General features: G+C 37.3%; 1 protein-coding gene across 1 annotated transcript; it reads right to left on the bottom strand.

Moving 5' to 3' along the window:
• Positions 1-1,500: 1,500 nt before the first annotated feature.
• On the bottom strand, positions 1,501-9,858 carry LOC117420407 (uncharacterized). Its single transcript, XM_034033851.2, has 3 exons — positions 9,752-9,858; positions 3,141-3,518; positions 1,501-2,427 (listed from the first exon to the last, which is right to left on the bottom strand). Exons 1-3 carry the CDS (start codon positions 9,822-9,824, stop codon positions 2,207-2,209), a joined length of 672 nt encoding a protein of 223 aa, XP_033889742.1. The 5' UTR covers positions 9,825-9,858; the 3' UTR covers positions 1,501-2,206.
• Positions 9,859-12,261: the final 2,403 nt, after the last annotated feature.

Here is a 12,261-nt window from a genome sequence, read left to right as displayed (position 1 = left end):
CACATTGTCTAGATGAAGACATTTCTGAATCAACATAAACTCCTAGGTCTTTTTCATAGTTCCCTTCTTCAATTTCAGTATCTCCTATATGATTTTTATAATGCACATTTTTATTGCCTGCGTGCAGTACCTTACACTTCTCTATTAAATGTCATTTGCCCGTAAGAATCCATTTAAACACACATGCACACAAACACACATTACATATTACCCTTATACATTTTTACCATAGTAAAAGCAGAGCCAAGTGTAATAAAGCATGGTGAAAGCATGGTAAAGCATAGATAAGCATTGTAAAGAATAGCGAGGTAAGGTAAAGCATATTAATAAACATGGCAAACCAGGGTAAACTATGGTGAATGCACAGTACAACCATGGGAAAAGAATGCAAACTGCAAAAACACTGCAAGAATACTGTGGTGAACGATAGTAAATAGATAGGATAACGAGGGGAAAAGAACCATAAAAAGAAACTAACTATGCAAATGTACTGGTGTAAACATTTATATGGGTAATGAGAGTATTATTCAGTCCAGTTACTCACTCGGGGACAGTAATACTCATTGTGGGATCAATTTAAAGTGTATTATTCTTGACATTGATCCCACAAGGGTATTGATGTCGTCGAGTGAGTATAATCATTATTGTCAGGGTCGCCATGCTTCTTGATTTGGTCTCTGATGCACTGAACTTGTATAAAGCAACTTTAATCTAATGTAGTCTCATACTGCCACCCAGTGGCAATATTAAAGATGGCACGAAATTTACCAAATTCTGAAACAGGCTACCACAATGGAATGCATACTGTTATCCGCTGTAGAAATTAAACTTCAGTATCTTTTTTTTTTTTTTTTTAGCAGACGCCCTTATCCAGGGCGACTTACAATTGTTACAAAATATCACATTATTTTTTACATACAATTCCCCATTTATACAGTTGGGTTTTTACTGGAGCAATCTAGGTAAAGTACCTTGCTCAAGGGTACAGCAGCAGTGTCCATCACCTGGGATTTAACCCACGACTCTCTGGTCAAGAGTCCAGAGCCCTAATCACTACTCCACACTGCTGCCCTATCTGAATTCTATTATAAATATGTAAAACATGTAGTATCAATAGAATAAAGCAAAGACTACCCTTATAAAAGTGTCCCGTAGTAAAAGCATACCAAAGTGTAATAAAGCATACCAAAGTGTAATAAAGCATGCTGAAAGTGTGGTCAAGCACAAGTTAGCATTGCAAAGCACAGAGTTCAACGATCAGACTTAAACCCCCCCAAAAAATTAAAAACACATGGAAAACTTTTATAAGGGTAGACCAGAAATTATATAGTTCAAACTTTGAACAAATTACTAATGTTAACTAATCTGGTACCAAGTGGTGCACTGTACATTTCTGAAATGTATTCGAATGTGTTGACAGTTTTCCAGGCTTTCATCATCTTTGAAAAAAGGAATCAAGCAAAAGTATTTTTTTTGTATTTATATTTTTATTGATTTCAATCTTACTTTCAACGAACATATTGGTGAAACATATGAGACTGGGTTTGCCATGCATAAATCATCAGGGCGATATCTGAGTAGAAGCCGGTTTGTCAGAGTATTACTGCAATACAATGTTTCACCGGCAGGTGTCACACGCTGAATAGGTCATATTCTAAAATGAAACACTACACATTACAATTTGATCATACAGAAATTATACTAAATCCAACGAAACAGAGTACAGTAAATATGGACCAGCTGCAATTACATTTTACAGATCAAGCTGGATGTGCCAACTTAATTAGGTTTTCCTGGTGCCAATAGCTTCTTTACACTCAAGAGATGCTGACAATCTACTGGCTAGCCTTGTAGTGGGCCAGTAGGGGAGCGCTGCAGTGGCGTGAGGTGACTTGATCCCAGAAGAGCTTGCCTTCCTAACACGGTGGGAGCACAGGAGCCAACGCGACAGGGTGCGTGGGATAAAGTCAGCTGAGACTGAGGTTCTCCCATCTGAAAACATGCGTGTCCGGATCTCACTTTAATAGAAGCATAGACGCCTGCTGTTTTTGCTAATACCACAGCTGCACACGAACACGGAGTTAACTGGTAAAAGCCAGGCAGATTCAGGGCTGACCAATGCAAACCCAGAAGATTAATTTGATATGTTCTCATGGAAGCTTCTGCAATGCCCAGTGTGGCTCTTAATAAAACCGTAATGTCAGATTCAGAATGTGACCTTGCAAAGCCCATTCCTTCTGGTCAGACAGGTCTTCTTTGCAATGAGATAGATGAGCAGGAGCAGGGTGATGGAAACCCCAAAGGACACCGCTTCCATGGCCACAGCCACCCCCACTCCGCTGCGAACGACCCGATGGCTTTGACACGGGGGTGCTTCCGTGGAATTCACTTCATCACCCTCTAAACCAAGGTAGGTACTGCTGGCTTCTGTTAAAGAAAGTGAAAAGAGGGGAAGACCTTCAGGGATATCCTAAACAATTCATATCAAGAGAGCCAACTTCCCAACTTTTCAGTGGAGGTACTTGTAGGCTTTTGATGCCATGGTAACTGCACTCGTTTATGAATGAATACGATGTTCACAAACCAACTGACTCCACTGAGAATTCAATGCCGCAGTGAGAAAAAGTCAGACGAACAGTTCTATAAAAATATTATATACAGATGTTTAATGTACTATTTAAAACTAAAGCTTTATTAATTATTGTTATTAAATGTTAGATTTATGAATTCTCATGTTCATGGTGTTTATTTATTGATGTTATTTATTTGTTCTGTAACAGCTATATTTAAACAAAATATATACAATCATATTTAGTACACAACCTTGCCTCACTTTGCCCTCCAATGTATTTATTTTATTATTATTATTATTGGTTGTCTATTGTGGTTCTAATATAGAAACAGTAAACAAAAAAAAACAGGTTTTTGGAATTACATCATAGACCATGTGACAAAAAGGAGGAAACAAGTAGTCAAGGCTTTCAAACGCTGTCTATATAGTCTAAGCTCCCAGTTTTGATCACACCAGAACGGTGACTTTTGGAATAACATCCTGGCGTTCTTGTTTGTGAATGGTTAAAAAATCCTCACATGTAGCACAACATGAATAATAAGTCTGAACCGTAATTGGCAGTCCTTACCTTCGTTCTGTAAAACCTTGAGGACCACGTGCATGCTTTGCGGAGAGCCGGTCTGGGAGTTCTTGACGGTGATCTTGTAGGTCCCGCTGTCACTCAGCGTCAGATTCTTGATAAGCAGAGACCCGTTCTGAGGGAACACTGCCACCCGCCCCTGATACTGCTTCTCTGAAACAAAGCTCTTTTTGGGGTCTTCAAAGGCCTTCCCGCCTTGGAAGTGGATGGTTTGCAGGATGACTGGGGTCATTCCAAAGTCCCAGTTTATCTGCATGAAGAGGGGTTGCTCGGACAGGATGTAGACAGCAGGAAGGAGGACCGATTGGTTCTCAAACCCAACGACGAGGCTCTGATTGGTTGTTACTCTTATCGTGCCACAAACAGCTGAAAAACAATACAATAAAAATAAACAGATAGCTAACCATTTCCACAGATTCGATTTCCCAATATTTGGCTCAGCTATATTAGAAATGTACCAAGTGAGCAGTCAGATACAGGATAAATAACAACAAAAATTGGGCTCAGTGATCTTTTCTGAATTTGGCCAGCAGTTTAACAAAGCTGGCAGTAGTTGGTGGCCCAGTAGGGTTAATAAATTTTGTAAATCTGTCAAGATTTTGAAGACCCTCGTGTAATGGCAGTGTTGTGTGATACTGCCCCCTGTCGGTGAGATGTGGTTACAAACTCTAAAACCATAAATGCAGACTTGGTTGGTTCTTTTGCACTGTGGTTAAGACACTCTCTTGCGGTACACGGGGTCTCTGGTTTGTGCCCAACCTCCACTGTTACATTCAACAGAGCCTAGGTTCCTGGTTATTTCCAATACAGGCTCCATTTCTAGCCTGACTTAACTTGTCCTAGTCTTGAGTTACCCCACCTCAACTGCACAAAATGCCATGGGAAGTGCAAACAATGTCCAAAATAAACATGTGAACAGTGTACGTTTAGAATTGTGAAAAGTGTATTAACCACTGAAATATTATTGGTAACATTTTACATTGTGTCTCTATTACTGTGTATTTACTTATTAGTCAGATAGTAGTTACATAGTAAATACATGTGTACTTTGTCAGAATTTTCCGCACATACTCTTTATTTATATATATGCTCTGAGCACAGTTTTAAACTCAGGGGAGACGTTCAAGGAGGAGAGGTGTTTTAAACTCCTGTAAGTGGTTTAGTTTGTGCGCTGGGTGGTGAGGTTATTATATTTAGCCTTCAGGCTATGCATGCATAAAGCTAACAATGCCCATCACTAAATTCTAGAACTTTCAACTTAAGACTAAAACATAATTTCTATACCTTATAGCAATGCATCAATATAAAAGAGATATTAAATTCAAATATATGTATGCTTACCTTCCTATATATGAAAGTGTAGTGTAGGATATATTGGAAAATAAGAACTGTCTTCAAAAGGCAGAGACTTGTTAATATGACCAAACAGCAATACATTTTTCAGAGATCTTCAGAGCATGGACCACACAACTTGTAGTTAGCAAGTCGCGCGATACTTGACTGGGGTTTTACTTTGGTTTTTATAGGATTTTCCCTCCATTGAATACACCAGGAGTCCCAATTAAATATGATCATCACTGAGCCTTGACAGTTCCTATCTTTGAGTTAATGATATTTTATAGAAGGATCCGGTCAACTCTGTTTTCAAAATGAACTGAATGTGAGCTCATGGTTCACTATCTTCCACCCCTCCTTTCCCTAAAAATTAGGTGAACTGGAGTTCAGAGGGTCCTTGCTACCAAATACAATACAAGTATATGTGTATATATGAGAGGTGTTTTTAATATGTAACACCAGATCTATTTAATTATATTAATCTGGGTCAAAAAAAATATATGTCCCTCTTAGCAGCATATTATGTTACCTTTTCATTGTGTTGTCAATGGGTCAGTTTAACTTCATATACAAATGTGTGTTAACAAAGTATTTGACAAAGAGTGTAGGGGTTTATCATAAGCCTTTGAATAAGACCACTAAGCATACAGTGGCAAGTCCAGTTATTTTCATTTAGATTCAAGCTATAATAAAACATGTTAAATATAATAGCCTTATATTAACTGGTACCATGCTTGGACCAAGCCTGTCATTTTTTGGCCGATTCAAGAGATGCCTGGACTGGTATCTTTTCAGATAATACAAAAAAATGTACATCCTAACTTTTTATAACTGAGCTCTCATTATTTTTTTATAATATAATGAGATACATACGCCTGACTTTCTTAAAACACCTTCCGTTGGTTATCATTCAAAGTTAGCAAATCTGCTTTTAAGAGCCAACACTGAATCCTGCTTTGAGGTGCCAAAGACTAAGCTTTATTTTTTGAAGGTCTAATGCCCTTCCAGAATTCTACTGTGTGTCTGCGACAAACATTTCATTCTTTCACTTTTAAATTCTTCTGTTTCCCTGTAAATAAGTACTTCTGTTTATTACTGCAGTAAAATCTTTATATAAACTAAACTATTCTTTGGTTTAATTGATATTGTAATGTCTAAAATACCTTTTGTTTAGTTGGAGAAACTGAACTAATTATTAAATTGATTATATTAAATGAACATTATTTCAAAAGTGTCTTAACAGTATATTTGCAATATTGTCAATGCCATGCTTCTGTTATAATAAACTTTTACTATGTTCTTTCAACAGTTTAACTTCAAATGGCATTATAAGATGTATTTCTAATTAAGTTACTTCAGTATAACAGTTGCTTCTAGAAATTGTAATATTATTTTTCTCCACTGATAAATCTTTCAAGATTTTAATGGAAGGTCCAGTTATTTATATCTAAGTACAGGCTAGCATTAATATACCAGAATGCCATAGTGCTACATTGACTGAACTAAGTCTGACCTTCTTCACTGTTCATACAAAATCCAGTTACAGCAGGTTTTAAGACAACCTTTGGTTTTTGCCAATTTTAGAGTTGATTAATATGAAACACTATCGTAAGCATTTTCCAATACTCATTATTTCAAACCAATATCTAACTTAACGTATCAACACGTCCTACACTTTCCATTGCCATCTCTTCCTGCCAGGTTCCAATTCATTTCTGTTATATATAGAAAATGATAATTGTATATAAACTCCTATCTTCTGTTATCCGAAAGGTATTTCCGTTCGTTAATATTAACGAGATTGCTCATTATAGAGAGGATCTTGGCTATTAAATCGCGGATTATCAAAAAATCTCTGCTTCATCGGCCAAAACCAATGAGTCATCTTCAACACTGCTTTTACAACAGGCAGGTAAGGACGAGGTTAGACTGTGTATGTAAAGTTACAGTTTATAATTTAAATGATTTTATAACATGTCGTTCTAATTCAGATATGTCAATATAGCAATCTCTTATAAACTGCAATTCTATTTTACTTCATTGATATACACAGAAGGCAAGAGGTTAATTTTTAATTAGCAGCAAATGCAACCTTGAATATTAAAACTTAGGATTGCTCATACATTTACTTAATGTTATTATGTTAGGTTTCTTATTTATTTTAATACTTTTGTTTTTTCTTACTATAATTGAACCTAGTTCGATTGCTTCTAGCTTATTAACTGTGCTTCATAGTTTCTGCTATTCTGCTCTCGCTGGATCAGAATGTTTTGAGACTCTGAGTCTAATTAAAAAAGATGCTTTTGCCTGATAAGGGAGGTTTGGAACTTTCAGCAGGTCAGCCTGACCTTCAGTGCAATGAACTTAATCACACAGGCCTTACACAGATCTGCTAATAATATTTTCTACTGGTTTTATATTGTTTAAAACACATTACAGTCATTGCAATATTTGTTGCAGTTTCACAAATGTTCAATTTGTATCTCAAAGATCAGCCTGCTTCCAGTAGCTGTGACAATCTTGGGTCAGTTTCTGCTCTCAGTGAGTCAGTTTCTGTTCACAGGTGTGGGTGACAGTCTTTAAAAGCCTGATACCCTCAAAAACTTCAATCTTGTTAGCTGGGCTCCCATCTATACATTCTCATTCCCATCATCAGTGGGGAAACACATTTTAACTGAATCTGGGTCCATCATAGAACCGCACACCCTTGCAACCGAGGCCTTCCATGCAAAAGGATCTAATGACTTATAGCACAAAAGAGACGTGCCAGAACCGTCTGTGACAACTTACACATAATTACAATGTTATTGTGTACTTAATGAGTACATCTTTTTGCACGATAAATATGGAAGTACACAATTGTATCAGAAAAGGGTTAGTGTTAGTTAGGTTCAAAGTTAGGATTAGGGTTATAACATGCAAAATAAATACACATTAAGTGCATTGTAACTATGCATAATAACATTGTAACTGTGTGCAAATACACATGTATTTACTAAGTAAAAACAATGTAAATACACAGTCATTAGAGACACATGCAAAGTGTCAGATTATTTGTTAAATTTACAACAGTGAGACGAGAAGTCACAGGATATATTTTTTTGTTTTTTTCACTTGTGCGGCTAGAACACAATGGTATTCAAAACCACAATCACTGGGAGCCCCCCTCCCCCTGGCACCTGCCCTTTGGGTTAAGGGGGAAACAAAGACTGAAAAACAAAACCCAGGCAGACTGCTTCTACACCCTCTTAACTACATGGTTTTCCTCTGTGTTTAAGTTTGGGTTTCTAGAGGAGCACAACATTTAGTATCAGTTCCTCTCAGCCTCTCTAATACTGCTACTGTATGCTAAATGAAACTTCAATGAGGAGGTGAATTCAGTTTTCAACTAATAACTGTATAATTCACAATATGATAGTTAAAAGCATGATTATGATTATTGTTAAATAGTCATTTAGCAGACACTTGTATCCAAAGCAACTTACGGAGACTAGGGGGTGAACTATGCATCACAACTGCTGAAGCAGAGTCCTTACAATAGGACCTCGGTTGAATGTCTCATGTGAAGGACAGTAGCATAGTATTTCAATGTAAACTGATTTTATATATATAGCGACACTAATCTTGGCCCTCTTCTTCTTGATATCATTTACCACTTTTTTTTTTTTTTTTTTTTTTTTTACAGACTATCTTTTCACTGTTTTGTTAATGTTCACTGGTTTGTAATGTGCACAGGTGGTGTACATTTGTTAAATTAAAAGGCTCGTAAAATGCAGTAGTGTCCCTGTAGTTTGTAATCTGAGTTACAATGTAGTCAGCACTTGCTAATCTTTGCTCACTAAGTGATTTTCATGATATAATTTTGTTGTAAATACACATATTGTAACAAAGGTGCAAGTAAACTGGAACTGCAGTCTAGTTCCTGTGCCTGCATTTTGAAGTATATACCAAAAAATAAAAAGATGTAAAGGAAACAGATATGTAACAGGGGTGTATCCGCTGAAAGAACAAGAGACACAGAGGGTTTACGATTGAAAAAGCCGCTCAAGCGTCCAGGTTTTGTTATTTACAGGCAGTTAGGTGCATTGGTATGTGGCCGCCACTAGGGTAGCAATAATGGTATCCCTAGTGTGGGAGGATATATACACAAGTGTACAGTGAACTTTACAAAAAGGCAAAAACAAACACTGTACAAAAACAACTAAGAAAATAAAAGCTTGCCAAACACAGGCTGAGTGCTGCTCCCACTCAAGGAACCTTCTCCCTTCAGAAACTAAATAAACATGGGAGGGTTTAAAATCCCTAAATTAATCCCTACCCTAAAGTTATAGGTATCCTGCTCTACACACACTGATCACCCTTAGCTCACCCTTGTTACCACACAGCTGTGAGGCTTCTTCTACTGCACTGCACTGCACTGCACTGCACTGCACTGCACTGCACTGCACAGCACAAAGAAAAGAATAACAAAGAACAAAGGCCTGGCTCTCCAGCACCTTTTTAAAGGCAGATGGCCAGGGTTAATTGATAATCAATTATGCCATTGACACCTGGTCACCTGCTGCTCATTCAGTTTCAATGAGGAAGGGAGGGAAGTTTAACCAGCCATATCCAGCACACAGTATTTTACAAACAATAATTAATTTATTATTAAACCAACAAACCATATTTATAATGAAACAAAACAATATTTTAAAGGGGCAGCTCTGAGCCCTGCCGCAAGACACAACTATAATGTCTTTATATGAAACACCTCGGGAACACTGAAACTAGTTTGTTATTTGAAAAAGCTTTTGCAATTGTCAGATTTTTATTCAATTTTTCATCATTTCTTTTTTTTTCACACAAATGTCTGTTTGTTTTATTATTACACAATGCCTCCTCGTTTTAGTTGTTACAAAGAAAAGACACAAAAGAGTTTGAACTGCACTGGGGATCAGAGCCTTCATGGTAATAATAATTATAATAATGAGATAGCCCAACTGAGTCTTATTCAACTGTCACTTTGTAACTTGGCTTTTTTTTTTGTAGATGTCTCCTTTTTATATGACTTTATACACCTTATCTACTTTTCGAACAACAGTTTTTGCATGCATCTATCCTTTAACCGTCTCTTAGCACCAATTAACGAAACAAAACACAACTACATGAAGTGTCAGCAAAGGTGTGCAAAACCAGATTTGATTTGTTCAGTTTCTGAACTTCATCAGCAGAGATTGACTTATTCACCAAGCTTTGAAAATAAGCATAGTTCTTGTACTCACCGGTGAAGCTGATGTAATTCAAACAGCAAAAAAGGAAAACATTTCGACTGGGTCCTAGTGCTTTGACTGCCATTTTAGACAGAGGTGTCAGCCACTACATGAGTGAGTCTCAGAAATGCAGTAACAGGGACAGGAAATCAACACGGCTCTGTGTGACTGTAACCTTCCTACTAAATGCAAATCTAGGGCTTGTAAAATCTTGCTTTGATGTGTTGCTCTGTTCATTCCAACCACAATATAAAAACCATTACCTAAGTAAGTGACCAGTTTACATTATACACCTCAGACTCAGGGCCAGATTAACCCATCATGGGCCCTAGGCAAAAATAAATAAATAAATAATCGTTTTGGGCCCCCTAAGACGTTGGGGCCCCAGGCAAGGGCCTAGTTTGCCTATGCGTTAATCCGGCCCTGCTCAGACTTGTCCTTCCCTTGTAAAAGTTAAGCATAATAAAAACTAAGCAAAGTGTAAATAAAGCACAGTGAAAGCATGGGAAAGCTGCAGAAATGCCATGGTAATAAAATAAAGTGATCAACTTTTATAAGGGTTAGTACTGAATTCCTGACACTGAATTAAAAGAGTGTCCTCAGAGTTGGAGGCTTGCAGCCCCGTAGCTTACTCGGAGGTTATACGTAACACTGTTGTGCATATGGGTTTTGGAGGTATGAGTATGTAAGCCTGTTGGCGTAATTACGGCACACTCAGATTAGAGGACTGGTACTATGCCAAAGTGGATTTTAAATAGCTGCATGCTGAAGTTTCCTTGTGTTTTCTGTTTGTATTATAAATCCTCCTGCTGCCATTGTGTGTCATTTTGAATGGGAGTTTTATATTGTTTTAGATGTGTGCTATATTGTCCCATTTTAGATGTATGATTTTGCACATGAGTGAATCTGTTAAGGGTCTTATTAAACGCACACCTGAACACTTGATATAGGAGGCAACCTGGGATATGCCCCTTAAGCCCTATTTGAATACATTCTGCTATTTTAAAACCGGTATGACTCTTATTTTATCTGAACAGTGGCTATGAGAGTTTAAGTGTATTATGTATATACATACATTGACTTTTGTGGTTTTTAAATTAAATAATTAAACTTCTATTCTGGCCTCCTGCCTGGTGCGTTCTGGGAAATATAAGCATAGAAAGCCTGTATCCTATACAAGTATTGTAAAAAAAAAAAGTATTCCTTGTATTGGGGTGTGGAAGGGTGGGGGTATTCACTGACACGGGAGACAGAAGATTTTATTTGCAAACACCGCACAGGTGCCCAGATTTATTTATTTTACTTATTTATTTTTTATTTAGTTTAGCCCGCAGAGGGCGCTGTTGTCCGTGGTCTGGATACTGCCGACAGTAAACCAGGACCACGGGGTTACCAACACAGGTATCCCAATCCGTGCACCTTCAAGTGCTCAAAAATAATAATGAAAACAGAAGGCGAAAGAAAAAGGGTAAATAAAACACAGTAATAAAATTACAAACAAAAGTGCTGCTTATGCATAGGGACCTACCTAATTCTCGATTTCGCGGATTTCGCGGAAATCGTGAAATTGAGGGGTCACCGCGAAATTCACCTCTTAGGGGCCAATGCATACAAACAAGTACGCAGAGGAAAAAAAAAAAAAAAAAAACTTGTTTAAATGAACTACTGCACACCGCAAGTGACGCAAACTACGTATCTGCCTTCTGTAGATATCCCATTTTTATTCCTTCACCGTCCAGTGTGCATTGCACTTAAGCAAAAAACAAACAAAAAACGTCCACAAGTAACATTTACAAAATAAATTCTCCAAAGCAGTTAACATTCTTGTTTACTATTCAAACGACAACATTTTAATCAGCCTATCAGTGCGTCTTTACTGCTTTTATGTGACCTGTACTGTGCAGGAGGGGACGGGACAAGGTTGGTGCTGCATTGTTTTGATTTAGGTTGCTAAAATCTAGTTTTCAGCATTGGAGGTAAAATAGTAGAAATGGACGACAAAGAAAGCAAACTATATTTCAGCTGATGATCGTTTCAAGATATTTCCCAAATAAACTACATGCAGACTGAGGTCATTGTTTTCCATATCTTAATGAGTATTTGGAGAAATTACGATCGATCGCTATTTAGCTTCAGAATCACACATTAAACAAAAGGCTACTTCAGAGGCTGCTGAACAGAAAGTAAAATAAACAGCTTTCAGAAACCAAACTGCAAAGTCAGCCCAGACAAGAAGTATTCCTGTCTGCAAGTTAAATCAGTACTAAAACGATCCAGCACAGCCACCTCGCTTCAACCTGCTGTTACAGTTGTAATTTTAGACCCGAATAGCCATGTCTTCTTTGTTTTGACTCAGTACTAATAAAATAAATTATTATTATTAAATTATAAATTCTTATTTTAGGCTTTATAGTGTTCTGAAATACTGTCTACTTAGGTTTATTTAATGTTTAAACATGTCCGCGAAATGTCCGCGAAATCCTAATTTTATTCCGCAACATACCCGTGAAAAATACGTAAAT

Source organism: Acipenser ruthenus, chromosome 1 (assembly GCF_902713425.1).
Source record: "Acipenser ruthenus chromosome 1, fAciRut3.2 maternal haplotype, whole genome shotgun sequence".
NCBI lineage: Eukaryota > Metazoa > Chordata > Actinopteri > Acipenseriformes > Acipenseridae > Acipenser > Acipenser ruthenus.
Note: the sequence above shows the minus strand (reverse complement) of the source record. Positions and strands in the feature narration are given on the sequence as shown.

What these genes read in the sequence shown, in the direction of transcription:
- LOC117420407 (XM_034033851.2), bottom strand. Translation starts at nt 9,824, where the DNA reads ATGGCAGTCAAAGCACTAGGACCCAGTCGAAATGTTTTCCTTTTTTGC. An exon ending in GAATTACATCAGCTTCACCG is followed by an intron (nt 3,519 to 9,751) that starts GTGAGTACAAGA and finishes ATTGTTTTTCAG; the next exon opens with CTGTTTGTGGCACGATAAGA. An exon ending in CAAGGTTTTACAGAACGAAG is followed by an intron (nt 2,428 to 3,140) that starts GTAAGGACTGCC and finishes TTTCTTTAACAG; the next exon opens with AAGCCAGCAGTACCTACCTT.